We start from the raw sequence: 14,244 nt of genomic DNA, 5'->3' as shown, positions 1-14,244 counted from the left end.
CCCCCCCCGCCCCTCCCCCACCCCGCTGTTGGTTCATCAACTTCTTAATTAATTAATTAACGATGATTTCGCCGTTAATAAAAACCACAACAACGAGGAGGCTCCGGTGTCGTTTATTTATTAATTAATTGGGGGGGGAGGGGCCAGCGCGGGTCACGTGGTGCGAGGCATTAATTAAATTTTAATTAAATTGAATTTTTAAAAAAATTCGGGAGCAGCGGGAGGCTGCTGAGGGGAGGTTGTGGGCACTGCGCATGCGCGGGGTGCCTCACTAGGGCGGCGTGGGGGAGCCAAAATGGCGGCGCGCGGGCCGGACCGGGCGGGGCGGGAGGGGACGGAGCTGCAAGACACAGGGCGGCCACGGAGCAGCGGCGGCAGGAGCGGGAGAGCGACCACGGAGCGACCACGGAGCGGGAGATGAACCGGGAAGGCGGGAGGAGCGGGGAGGAGGCGGCCGGAGGCTGCTGAGGGGAGGTTGCAGGCACTGCGCATGCGCGGGTTGTCTCACTAGGGCGGCGGGAGGGAGCCAAGATGGCGGGGGGCGGCGCGGGCGGGGAGGCAGCGGCGAAGCTGCGGGAACAGGAACGGGGCGAGGACCGGACCGGAGTCGCCCCATCCAGCAGCTCTGAAGCAGTGGGGCTGCGCTGGGGAAGGCGCGGCTAGGCCGCCATGCAGCGGCGGCGGCAGGAGCGGGAGCGGCCTCGTCAGCGGAAGAGGATCCGGGGTGGGGGGGGGGAAGGTTGTGGGTACTGCGCATGCGCGGGTTGCCTCACTAGGGCGGCGTGGGGGAGCCAAATTGGTGCCGGGCCGGGCGGTGCGGGAGGGGACGGAGCTGCGGGAACGGGACACGGGGCGGCCACGGAGCAGCGGCGGCAGGAGCGGGACAGCGACCACGGAGCGGGAGATGATCCGGGGTGGCGGGAGGAGCGGGGACGAGGCGGCGGGAGGCTGTTGAGGGGCGGTTGCAAGCACTGCGCATGCGCGGTTGCCTCACTAGTGCCGCGGGAGGGAGCCAAAATGGCGGCGGGCGGGGAGGCGGTGACGGAGCTGCGGGAACGGGAACGGGGCGAGGACCGGACCGCAGCCGCGCCATCCAGCAGCTCTGAATCGGGAGGGCTGCGCTGGGGAAAAGGCGCGGCTCGGCCGCCATGCGGCGGCAGGAGTGGGAAAGCGGTGGTGGGGAGAGTTGTAGCAACTGCGCATGCGCGGGTTGCCTCACTAGGGCGGCGTGAGGTAGCCAAGATGGCGGCGGGCGGTGCCGCGAGTTGTCGGAGCTGCAGAAACGGGAACGGGGCCACGGCTGCAGCTGTGGAGGGGAACGAAGGGTTCGGAGCCGAGCCGTCCAGCGACTCTGAAGCGGGAGGGCTGCGCTGCCGAGCGGCGGCGGGACCGGGAAAGCGACCACGGGTGGCGGCACGGGGGGTAAGGGGGTGGGAATGGGGTTGTAGCAACTGCGCATGCGCGGGCTGCCAAACTAGGGCGGTGTGAGGGAGCCAAGATGGCGGCGGGCGGGGAGGCGGCGGGAACGGGAACGAGCAGAGAGCTCCGGCCGCACCCCGAGAGCCGCGACCGGAGCCACAGCAGCCCCGGCGCGGCGAGACAGACAATAAAGAGATTGAATCCCTTTGTGTCCTAAAGTCTCCGGCAAATGCGGGGGGGACGGCACTGTCCTTTACCTAAGTCGCGCTTTACGGCCTCTTTCACGACAGTCGGTATTAACAGCAGTCGTGCTTCACCGCACCCTTTACGACAGTCGCGCTTTAATGACCCTTTTACGACAGTCGCGCTTTACTGACCCTTTTACGTCAGTCGCGCTTTACGACACCTTTTACGGCAGTCGCGATTCACTACCCCTTTTACGACAGTCGCGCTTTGCGGCACCTTTTACGACAGTCGCGCTTTACGGCAGCTTTTACGACAGTCCCGCTTTACGGTACCTTTTACGACAGTCGCGCTTTGCGGCATCTTTTACGACAGTCGCGCTTTATGGCCCATTTTACGACAGTCGCGCTTTACGACCCCCTTTTACGACAGTCGGGCTTTACGGCCCCTTTTACGACAGTCGCGCTTTACGGCCGGCTTTACGACAGTCGCGCTTTACGGCCCCTTTTACGACAGCCGCGCTTTACGGTACCTTTTACGACAGTCGCGCTTTGCGGCACCTTTTACGACAGTCGCGCTTTACGGCCCTTTTACGACAGTCGCGCTTTACGGCCGGCTTTACGACAGTCGCGCTTTACGACCGGCTTTACGACAGTCGCGCTTTACGACCGGCTTTACGACAGTCGCGCTTTACGGCACCTTTTACGACAGTCGCGCTTTACGGTACCTTTTACGACCAGTCGCGCTTTGCGGCACCTTTTACGACAGTCGCGCTTTACGGCCGGCTTTACGACAGTCGCCCTTTACGACAGTCGCGCTTTACGACCCCTTTTACGACAGTCGCACTTTACGACCCCTTTTACGACAGTCGCGCTTTACGGCCGGCTTTACGACAGTCGCACTTTACGGCCCTTTTTTACGACAGTCGCGCTTTACGGCCCCTTTTACGACAGTCGCGCTTTACGGCCCTTTTACGACAGTCGCGCTTTACGGCACCTTTTACGACAGTCGCGCTTTGCGGTACCTTTTACGACAGTCGCGCTTTGCGGCACCTTTTACGACAGTCGCGCTTTACGGCCCTTTTACGACAGTCGCGCTTTACGGCCGGCTTTACGACAGTCGCGCTTTACGACCGGCTTTACGACAGTCGCGCTTTACGGCACCTTTTACGACAGTCGCGCTTTACGGTACCTTTTACGACAGTCGCGCTTTGCGGCACCTTTTACGACAGTCGCGCTTTACGGCCCTTTTACGACAGTCGCGCTTTACGGCCGGCTTTACGACAGTCGCGCTTTACGGCACCTTTTACGACAGTCGCGCTTTACGGCCGGCTTTACGACAGTCGCGCTTTACGACTCCCTTTACGACAGTCGCGATTTACGGCACCTTTTACGACAGTCGCGCTTTACGGTACCCTTTTACGACAGTCGCGCTTTGCGGCACCTTTTACGACAGTCGCGCTTTACGGCCCTTTTACGACAGTCGCGCTTTAACGGCCGGCTTTACGACAGTCGCGCTTTACGGCCGGCTTTACGACAGTCGCGCTTTAACGACCCCCTTTTACGACAGTCGCGCTTTACGGTCGGTTTTTCGACAGTCGCGCTTTACGGCAGTTTTACGACAGTCGCGGTTGTTTTTGTGACATTTTTGACTTTTTTTGGGAGGATTTTTATTTTTTTAATGGATTTGGGGGATTTTTCGTGCCAATTTTTTTTCACTTTTTTCCTTTTTTGTTGTTGTATTTTGGGGGGATTTCTCTTGCGCAATTCTTGTGGAATATTTCTCAATTTCAGGGTTGGTTTTTTTTTAATTTTTTTTTTTTTTTAGAATTTTTGGGGTCTTTCCCCGAGCAATAAACACACCTGGGCACACCTGGCTGAGTCACCTGTACCTTTATTTTGGGGGGGGGAGGGGGATCGAGGGGCAGGGAGGGGCCCCAGGTGTGCCCAGGTGGGTTCCAGGTGAGGTCCAGGTGGGTTCCAGGTATTCCAGAGGGGTCCCAGGTGAGCTCCAGGTGTCCAAAGGGGCTCCCAGGTGTGCCCAGGTGGGTTTCAGGGATTCAGGGAGGGTCCCAGGTGAGTCCCAGGTGGGTTTCAGGTGTTCCAGGTGAGCCCCAGGTGTTCAGGAAGGGTCCCAGGTGTGCCCAGGTGGGTTTCAGGTGTTCAGGGAGGGTCCCAGGTGAGTCCCACGTGTGCCCAGGTGGGTTTTAGGGATTCAGGAAGGGTCCCAGGTGAGTCCCAGATGGGTTTCTGGTGTTCAGGAAGGGGGCCCCAGGTGTGCCCAGGTATGTCCAGGTGGGTCCCAGGTGCCCAAGGGTGGATCCAGGTGGGTTCCAGGTGTGCCCCGGGTATGTCCAGGTGGGTTCCAGGTGAGTTCCAGGTGTCCAGGGAGGGTCCCAGGTGTGCCCAGGTGTTCAGGGAGGGTCCAAGGAGGGTCCCAGGTGTCCCAAGGTGACTCCCAGGTGTGCCCAGGTGGGTGCCCAGGTGTTCAGGGAGGGTCCCAGGTATCCCAAGAAGGTTCCAGGCGAGTTCCAGGTGCCCAAAGAGAGTCCAAGGAGAGTCCCGGGTGTGCCCAGGTGTGCCCAGGTGTGCCCAGGTGTTCTTCTCAGTAGTAAAGTTCTCGATCCCACCAACCTGGGGGTGGAGAGAACCCGGACAGGTGAGGGTGGGGCAGTGCCCAGGGTGCCCCCAGGTGTGCCCAGGTGTGCCCAGGTTCCCCCCAGGTGTGCCCAGGTGCGCCCAGGTGTGCCCGAATTCACCATCTCCCCCCATTTTTTTGCAGTTTTTTCCCCATTTCCCACCCCCAGGTGCCCCCAGGTGTGCCCAGGTGTGCCCAGGTGTGCCACTCACTGCCCGGGTGTCTCCGCACTCCGAGTTTCCGGATTTCGTCGTAGACGAGGATAAGGAGCCCGAAGGGCATCGGCACCAACCACCACTGGAACCTGCCCAGGTGAGAGCCAGGTGAGAGCCAGGTGTGCCCCAGGTGTGCCCTGGTAGGCCCAGGTGAGCCTCGGGTGTTTTCTGGGGTGCCCAGGTGTCTTTTGGGGTGCCCAGGTGTGCCCCAGGTGTTCTCAGGGAGTTCCCAGGTGTGTCTGGGCACTGCCCAGTGTGCCCAGGTGTGTCTGGGGTGGTACCCAGGTGTGCCCAGGTGTGTTGGGGCAGTGCCCAGGTTGTTTTTGGGGTTCCCAGCTGTGCCCCAATTGTGCCCAGGTGTGCCCAGGTGTGTTTCGATGGTGCCCCAGGTGTGCCCAGGTGTTTTTTGGGGTTCCCAGGTGTTTTTTGGGGTGCCCAGGTGTATTTGAGGAGGTGCCCAGGTGGTTTTGGCGTTCCCGGATGGGTTTGGTCGATGCCCAGGTGTGCCCAGGTGTGTTTGAGGTACCCACATCCAGCCCAGGTGGGCCCAGGTGTGCCCAGGTGTATTTAGGGAGGTGCCCCGGTGGTTTTTGGGTGCCCAGGTGTGCCCAGGTGTGCTTCAGTGGTGCCCAGGTGCCCCCAGGTGTGCCCAGGTGTGCCCAAACCCCCCAAAATCCCCATTTTCCCCCCAATTTTCACCCAGTTTTTTCCATTTATCCCCTCCCAGGCGTGCCCAGGTGCCCCCAGGTGTGCCCAGGTGTGCCCAGGTGAGCTCACCTGATGGGCATGAAGTTGAAACACGTTGGGCATGCCGGGGCAGTAGCAGAGGAAGCAGCCGATGCACACCTGGAACACGATGGCCACCAGCAGGGTCCGGTTCCTGAAAACAGCCCAGGTGTGCCCAGGGGTGCCCAGGTGTGCCCAGGTGTGCCCAGGTGTGCCCAAATTCCCCAATTTTCACCCGATTTCCCCAAATTTTCACCGATTTCCCCCCAAATTTTCCCTGATTTTCCCCAAATTTTCGCCGCTTTTCCCCATTTTCCCCACCCCCAGGTGTGCCCAGGGGTGCCCAGGTGTCCCCAAATTCTCAAATTTTCACCGATTTCACCCCAATTTTCCACCGATTTTCCCCCCAATTTTTGCCATTTTCTCCCTCCCCAGGTGTGCCCAGGTGTGCCCAGGTGTGCCCAAAAATTGAAATTCCCCCCTAAAAACCCCCATTTTTTCCCCGTTTTTCACCCAATTTTCGCCGTTTTCCCCCCATTTCCCCGCCCCCAGCCGCCCCCCAGGTGTGCCCCAGGTGTGCCCAGGTGTGCCCGGCGCACCTGAAGAGCCCCTGCTGGAACAGCGACAGCCGCCGCGTCTTGCGGATCAGCACGTCGGCGATCTGGCACATCTCGATGCTGATGAAGAACACGGTGTAGCAGGTGTACTGCTGGTAGCGCCGCTGCTCAGAACGTCTGCGGGCACAGGTGGGCGCAGGTGGGCACAGGTGGGCGCAGGTGGGCGCAGGTGAGACCAAACTCCCCATTTTTCCCCTGATTTTCCCCAAAATTTTCCCCATTTTTCCCCATTTTTTCTCCCGTTTTCCCCCACAATTTTTGTGGTTTTTTGGTAGGTGTGCCCAAGTGTGCCACAGGTGGGCACAGGTGAGGCCAATTTACCCATTTTCCCGAAAATTTTCCCTTTTTTTTCACAATTTTTCCACAATTTTTTCCCATTTTTCCCCGATTTTCCCATGAATTTTTTGGTGTTTTTCCACATTTTTCTCTCCCCCAGGTGAGACTGAGCCCCAAATTTCCCAATTTTTCCCTTTTTTTCCTAAAAATTTTATATTTTTTGCACAGTTTTCCCATAAATTTTTCCATTTTCCTATAATTTTCCCCAAAAACTTTTCTGTTTTTTACCCGATTTTCCCATGAATTTTTTTGTGTTTTTCCCCTTTTTCCCACCCCCAGCTGTGCCCAGGTGTGCCCAAATTCCCAATTTTCCCTCCAAAATCCCCAAATTTTCACCGATTCCCCCCAAATTTTCACCCGTTTTTCCCCCATTTTTTGTGCCCCCAGGTGAGCGGCCCAGGTGTGCCCAGGTGTCCCCAAATTCTCCAATTTCCACCGATTTTCCCCCAATTTTCCCTGATTTTACCCAAATTTTTCACTGATTTCCCCCAATTTTGTGCCCCCAGGTGTGCCCAAATCCCCATTTTTCCCTCCAAAAACCCCAAATTTTCACCGATTTTCCCCAAATTTTCACCCGATTTTCCCCAAATTTTCGCCATTTCCCCCCATTTTTGTGCCCCCCAGGTGTGTGCCCAGGTGCGCCCAGGTGCGGCACGCACCCCACTGCTGCCCGTAGCTGTCCTGCAGCTCCTGCTCGTCGGCGCGTCCTCCCAGCGGGGGCGGAGCCCCAGCACCAGGTACGGCCACCAGCCCTCCTGGGCCATGGCCACGAAGTAATCGGTGAAACCCGCGAAGGACTGGATGGCACCTGGGCAGGTGGGACAGGTGGGACATGGACAGGTGGGACATGGACAGGTGCAGACATGGACAGGTGGGACATGGACAGGTGAGATACACCTGGATGGGGTGAGGGGAAACACCTGGGACAGGTGAGCAATGGCCCACCAACCCTCCTGGGCCATGGCCACGAAGTAATCGGTGAAACCCGCGAAGGACTGGATGGCACCTGGGCAGGTGGGGACAGGTGAGACCATGGGGCAGGTGGGACATGGACAAGTGAGACATGGACAGGTGAGACGATGGGCAGGTGGGACATGGACAGGTGAGACATGGACAGCTGAGATATGGACACCAACCCCCCTGAGATACACCCGGGCAGGTGGGACAGGTGAGACATGGGCAGGTGGGGACATGGACAGGTGGGACATGGACAGGTGAGACATGGACAGGTGGGACAGGTGAGATATGGCCAACAACCCTCTTGAGATACACTGGACAGGTGACACAGGTGAGAGACAGGTGAGACATGGGCAGGTGGGACATGGACAGGTGGGACATGGACAGGTGGGACATGGACAGGTGAGACATGGACACCAACCCCCCTGAGATACACCTGGGCAGGTGAGACACAGGTGAGACATGGACAGGTGAGATGGGACAGGTGAGACCCCAGATGTTCGATCATTCCACGTATCCCCCAAATCCAGGTGTGCCCAGGTGTGCCCAGGTAACCCCAAACCCCCCAAAATCCCCATTTTTCACCCGATTTTCACCCCGTTTTTTCCACGTATCCCCTCCCAGGTGCCCCCAGGCGTGCCCAGGTGTGCCCAGGTGTGCCCAGGTGTGCCCCCTCACCTATCTGGAAGTACGAGTACGCCGCCAGGGGCTCGTTGACCAGGCGGTCGCGCCGGGGGTTGCGGGGCCCGCAGGTGCATGATGTCGCTCTCGGCGCGCTCGTAGGCCAGGGACACCGAGGGGAACTGCCCAGGTGGGCACAGGTGGGCACAGGTGGGCACAGGTGGGCACAAATTACCCAATTTTCACCGGTTTTTCCCCAAATTTTCAACTATTTTCCCCCCAAATTTTTGCCGGTTTTCCCCGTTTTTGTGCCCCAGGTGGGCACAGGTGTGCCCAGGTGTCCATAGGTGCCCCCAGGTGGGCACAGGTAGGCACAGGGTGTGCCCAAAATCCCCAATTTTCACACCGTTTTCCCCCCAAATTTTTGCCGTTTTTCCCCATTTTTGTGCCCCCAGGTGGGCACAGGTGTGCCCAGGTGTGCCCAGGTGTGCCCAAACCCCCAATTTCCCCTCCAAAACCCCCAAATTTCCACCGATTTTCACCCAATTTTCGCCATTTTCTCCCTCTCAGATGTGCCCAGGTGTGCCCAGATTTGCCCAGGTGTGCCCAGGTGTGTTCCTGTCCCTCCCAGGTGTGCCCAGGTGTGCCCAATCCCCCAATTTCCCCTCCAAAACCCCCAAATTTCCACCGATTTTCACCCAATTTTTGCTGGTTTTCCCCATTTTCTCCCTCCCAGGTGTGCCCAGGTGAGTGCCCAGGTATGTTCCTATCCCTCTCGGGTGCCCCCAGGTGTGCCCAGGTGTGCCGAAATCCCCAATTACCCCTCCAAAAACCCCAGATTTCCACCGATTTTCACCCAATTTTTCACCATTTTCTCCCTCCCAGGTGTGCCCAGGTGAGTGCCCAGGTGAGTGCCAGGTGCGTTCCTACCCCTCCCAGGTGTGCCCAGGTGTGCCCAAACCCCCAATTTCCCCTCCAAAAACCCCAAATTTCCACCGATTTTCCCCAAGTTTCCACCGATTTTCACCCAATTTTCGCCATTTTTGTGACCCCAGGTGTGCCCAGGTGTGCCCAGGTGTGCCCAGGTGCGCCACTCACGATGTCGGTGCAGAGCTCGATGAAGAGGATGGTGATGCAGCCCAGGGGGAGGGGCCACGCTGGCCGTGATGTAGATCAGGTACGGCGTCAGCTCCGGAATGTTCTTGGTCAGCGTGTAGGCGATCGACTTCCTTGAGGTTGTCGAAGATCAGCCGGCCTGGACAGGTGAGACAGGTGAGACAGGTGAGGGGGACAGGTGAGACAGGTGAGACATGGACAGGTGTGGGACGGGTGAGATAAGGACAGGTGAGACATGGACAGGTGAGATGGGACAGGTGAGGGGGACAGGTACAGGTGTGTGACAGGTGTGTGGGACAGGTGAGGGCTACAGGTGTGTGACCCTCCCCAGGTGAGCGGGGACATGTGTGGGAATGGCTCAGGTGTGTGGGACAGGTGAGATATGGACAGGTGAGACATGGACAGGTGAGAGATGGACAGGTGAGCATGGATAGGTGAGACAGGTGAGATACAGGTGAGATATGGACAGGGTGAGATGGGACAGGTGACATATGGACAGGTGAGAGATGGACAGGTGAGCATGGATAGGTGAGACAGGTGAGATACAGGTGAGATATGGACAGGTGAGATAAGGACAGGTGAGATGGCACAGGTGAGATGGGACAGGTGAGATGGGACAGGTGAGACATGGACAGGTGAGATAAGGACAGGTGACATATGGACAGGTGAGAGATGGACAGGTGAGCATGGATAGGTGAGACAGGTGAGATACAGGTGAGATATGGACAGGTGAGATGGGACAGGTGACATATGGACAGGTGAGACATGGACAGGTGAGATACGGGACAGGTGCGCCCAGGTGTATCTCAGGTGTGTCTCACCCGCCCAGGTGTGTCTCACCTTGCTCGACACCCGTGACGATCGACGCAAAGTTGTCGTCCAGCAGGATCCCCTGTCCCACACCTGTCCCATGTGTCTCACCTGTCCCATACCTGTCTCAGGTGTACCCAGGTGTGTCTCAGGTGTGTCTCTCACCTGCCCAGGTGCGTTTCTCACCTTGCTCCACCCCCCGTGACGATGGAGGCGAAGTTGTCGTCCAGCAGGATCATGTCGGCCGCGTTCTTGGCGGCGTCGGAGCCGGCGATGCCCATGGCCACGCCGATGTCGGCCTTCTTCAGCGCCGGCGAGTCGTTCACGCCGTCGCCGCCCGTCACCGCCACGATGGCGCCCTTTGGGGCGAAAAACGGGAAATTTGGGAAAATTTGTGAAAAAAACGAAAAAAAACTGGGTGAAAATCGGGGCGAAAAACGGCCGAGAAATGGGGGGGGGGGAAAAATTGGTGAAAAATGGGGGAAAAATGAGGAGAAAAATTGGGGAAATTGGGATGAGTGGGGGGCACTGGGGAAAAATAGGGAATTTAGGGAAAAATGTGGGGAAAATGGGTTAAAAATGGTAAAAAGCAAATAACCGGGTGAAATCGGGTGTGAAAAATGGCCGAGAAATGGGGGGAAAATGGGGGAAAAAAATTGAGGGAAAATGGGAGGAAAAAACTGGGGAAATTTGGGATGTTTTTGGACACTGGGGAAAAGTGGGGAATTTAGGGAAAAATATGGGGAAAATGGTAAAAAGCAAAAAATTGGGTGAAAAATCCCGGTGAAAAATGGCCGAGAAATGGGGGGGAAAATGGGGGAAAATTGGTAAAAAGTGGGGAGAAAAATTGGGGAAATTTAGGACGTTAGGGACATTGAGAAAAAATGAGGAATTTGGAGAAAAATTGGGAAAAATTGGTAGAAACAAAAAAAAAAATTAGAAAATATTGTGAAAAAACAAAAAAAGAACATGGCTGAAAATCGGACAAAAAATGGGGAAAAATTGGAAAAAAAATTGGGGGGAAATGGGGGAAATTGGGGGTTGGGGACATTGAGAAAATAATGGGGAATTTGGGGGAAAAATGGGAGGAATAAAAGGGAAAATGGGGAAAATGGTAAAAAGCAAAAAATTGGGTGAAAATCGGGTGAAAAAACGGCCGAGAAATGGGGGAAAAATGGGGGGGAATGGGGGAAAAATGGGGAAAAACTGGGGAAATTTGGGGATGTTTTTGGACACTGGGGACATTGAGGAAAAAATGGGGGAATCTGGGGGAAAATGGGGGAAAATGGTAAAAAAATGCTTCAAAAAGGTAAAAAACCAAAAAAAAGGGGTGAAAACCGGGTAAACAATGGCCAAGAAAAGGGGAAAAAAAATGGGGGGAAATTGGAGGGAAAATGGGGAAAATTTGGGACATTTGGAGACCCGGAGAAAAACGGGAATTTGGGGAAAAAATTCAAAAAAACGGGAAAAACAACCTCAAAATTGGATGAAATTTGGCCCAAAAATGGGGAAATGGATGAAAAAAAATGGGAAAAATGGGGAAAAAATGGGGATAAATGGGAAAAAAATTGAAAAAAAACGGGGAAAAAATCGGAAAAAATGGGGGAATAACGGGGAAAAAAACCGGGGAAAATGGGGATTTAGGGACACGGGGGACGTTGTGGCCGCCCCCAGGTGTGCCCAGGTGTGCCCAGGTGTGCCCAGGTGTGCCCACCAGGCGCTGGCAGCTCTCCACGATGACCAACTTCTGCTGGGCGACGCCGTCGGGCGAAAACCATCTCGGGGTGGGCGCGGAGCAGCTCCTCGAGCGCCCCCGGGGGCAGCGCCGCCAGCTCGGAGCCGGTGACCACGCGGGCACGGGCCTGGCTGCAGGTAAACACACCTGAGTTACACCTGAGTTACGTGCGACACACCTGGGACACACCCTGAGTTACGTGGGACACACCTGGGACACACCTGAGACACACCTGAGTTACCTGGGATACACCTGGGTTACACCTGAGTTACGTGGGACACACCTGGGACACACCTGAGTTACGTGGGACACACCTGGGACACACCTGAGTTACGTGTGACACACCTGGGACACACCTGAGTTACACCTGAGTTACCTGGGATACACCTGGGGACAACACCTGAGTTACACCTGAGTTACGTGTGACACACCTGGACACACCTGAGTTACGTGTGACACACCTGGGACACACCTGAGACACACCTGAGTTACCTGGGATACACCTGGGATACACCTGAGTTACACCTGAGTTACCTGGGATACACCTGGGATACACCTGAGTTACCTGGGATACACCTGAGTTACCTTTATGGTCAGGTAATACACCTGGGATACACCTGAGTTACACCTGAGTTACCTGAGGACACACCTGAGTTACACCTGAGTTACCTGGGACACACCTGAGTTACCTGAGATACACCTGGGATACACCTGAGTTACCTGAGACACACCTGAGTTACCTGGGATACACCTGGGATACACCTGAGTTACACCTGAGTTACCTGAGATACACCTGAGACACACCTGAGTTACCTGGGACACACCTGAGTTACCTGAGATACACCTGAGTTACTTGGGATACACCTGAGATACACGTGGATACACCTGAGTTACCTGGGGACACCACCTGTCCCACCTGTCCCACACCTGAGTGACCTGGGAGGTGACAAACAGCTCAGCCACCTGTCCCACACCTGTCCCACACCTGATCCCTGTCCTACACCTGGGCAGCTGCAGGTGCTCACCTGGCTGTACCTGTGCTCACCTGTGCACCTCACCTGGGCTGTACCTGTGCAGGTGAGGGTCCCACCTGTCCCACCAGGTGCTCACCTGGGCTGTACCTGTGCACTCCACCTGGACGTTACCTGTCCCACCTGTCCCACCTGGTGCTCACCTGGGCTGTACCTGCTCCAGGGGCAGGTGCAGGTGTTCACCTGTGCTCACCTGGGCTGTACCTGCTCCAGGGGCAGGTGCAGGTGTTCCCCCTGTGCTCACCTGGGCTGTACCTGCTCCAGGGGCAGGTGCAGGTGTTCCCCTGTGCTCACCTGGGCTGTACCTGCTCCAGGGGCAGGTGCAGGCGCTCGGCCACGTCCTCGGGGGTCTCGCTGCCCTCGGAGATGATCCCGACCTGCGCCGCGATGGCCTTGGCCGTCACCGGGGTGGTCACCGGTCACCATGATCACCTGGGGGACACACCTGTGTCACCTGGGACACACCTGGGGGCCATCTGTCACCATGATCACCTGGGGGACACACCTGTGTCACCTGGGACACAACCCGGGGGTCACCTAGGGGACACACCTGGGGGCCACCTGTCACCATGATCACCTGGGGGACACACCTGTGTCACCTGGGACACACCTGGGGATCACCTGTCACCATGATCACCTGGGGGACACACCTGTGTCACCTGGGACACACCCGGGGATCACCTGTCACCATGATCACCTGGGGGACACACCTGTGTCACCTGGGACACACCTGGGGGTCACCTGTCACCATGATCACCTGGGGGACACACCTGGGGGTCACCTGGGGGGACACACCTGGGGGCCACCTGTCACCAATGATCACCTGGGGGACACACCTGAGGGGGTCACCTGGGGGACAAGGACACACCTGGGGGTCACCTGTCACCATGATCACCTGGGGAGGTGACATGGACACACCTGTGTCACCTGGGGACACACCTGGGGATCACCTGCGGGGGGGGGGTCACACCTGAGGGACACACCTGAACCCCCCTGAATTGTCCCCAAATGTCCCCAAGGTCTTCGATGTACCCAAATCCCCCGATTTGTCCCCAAATACCCCACAAATGTCCCCAAATCCCCCCCAGTATCCCAAACGTCCCCAAATGCCCCAAAATGTCCCCAAAATGTCCCCAAATCCCCACAATGTCCCCAATGTCCCCAATCCCATTTTTCCCCTTTTTTCTCCCATTTTTTCCCAATGTCCCCAAATCCCCCAAATGTCCCCCAATGTCCCCCAATCCTGTTTTTCCCCTATTTTTTCCCATTTCCCCCCATTTTTTCCCAATGTCCCCAATGTCCCCAATCCCATTTTCCCCTATTTTTTCCCATTTCCCCCCATTTTTTCCCAATGTCCCCAATGTCCCCAAATCCCCCCCAAATGTCCCCCAATGTCCCCCAATCCCATTTTCCCCCTATTTTTTCCCATTTCCCCCATTTTTTCCCCAATGTCCCCAATGTCCCCAGTGTCATTTTTTCTCCATTTCCCCACCATTTTCCCCCCTATTTTCGCCGTTTTCCGCCCAATTTTCGCCCGATTTTTTTCCTGTTTTTTTCCCAAATTTCCTACCATTTTTTCCCCAGTGTCCCCAAACGTCCCCAGCTGTCCCCAAAGTCCCTCACCCGGATGCCGGCCGTCCGGCACTTGCGCACGGCCTGGGGCACGGTGGCTGCGGGGGGGGTCGATGAGGGACACGAGCCCGGCGAAGCAGAGCCCCCTGTGCCACCTGCGCCAGGTGCTCGGGGGGCGTGCCCGCGGGCACGGTGCCGGCGGGCAGCCAGCGGGCACAGAAACCTGCGGGGACGAAAATTTGGGGAGAAAACGGGGAAAAAATTGGGCG

At 57.0% G+C, this 14,244-nt stretch overlaps 1 protein-coding gene across 1 annotated transcript; it reads right to left on the bottom strand.

Moving 5' to 3' along the window:
• Positions 1-4,188: 4,188 nt before the first annotated feature.
• LOC128950352 (potassium-transporting ATPase alpha chain 1-like) lies at positions 4,189-14,198 on the bottom strand (the record flags this gene model as incomplete). The annotated part of the gene is given in 20 exon segments (XM_054295235.1): positions 4,189-4,235; positions 4,452-4,543; positions 5,232-5,251; positions 5,253-5,334; positions 5,780-5,914; positions 6,789-6,835; positions 6,838-6,941; positions 7,769-7,835; positions 7,837-7,893; positions 8,810-8,863; positions 8,865-8,939; positions 8,941-8,966; positions 9,834-9,996; positions 11,352-11,393; positions 11,395-11,503; positions 12,698-12,810; positions 12,812-12,835; positions 14,027-14,074; positions 14,076-14,120; positions 14,122-14,198. Coding segments are annotated over 20 exon segments (1,409 nt in total), but the record flags the coding sequence as incomplete, so codon positions are not given.
• Between the last annotated feature and the right edge of the window lie 46 nt (positions 14,199-14,244).

The sequence above is a fragment of the Melozone crissalis genome, unplaced genomic scaffold (genome assembly GCF_028551555.1).
Source record: "Melozone crissalis strain CALT ecotype California unplaced genomic scaffold, PUWL_Pcris_2 ptg000548l_1, whole genome shotgun sequence".
Classification (NCBI taxonomy): Eukaryota; Metazoa; Chordata; class Aves; order Passeriformes; family Passerellidae; genus Melozone; species Melozone crissalis.
This window is presented reverse-complemented; position numbering and strand designations above follow the sequence as displayed.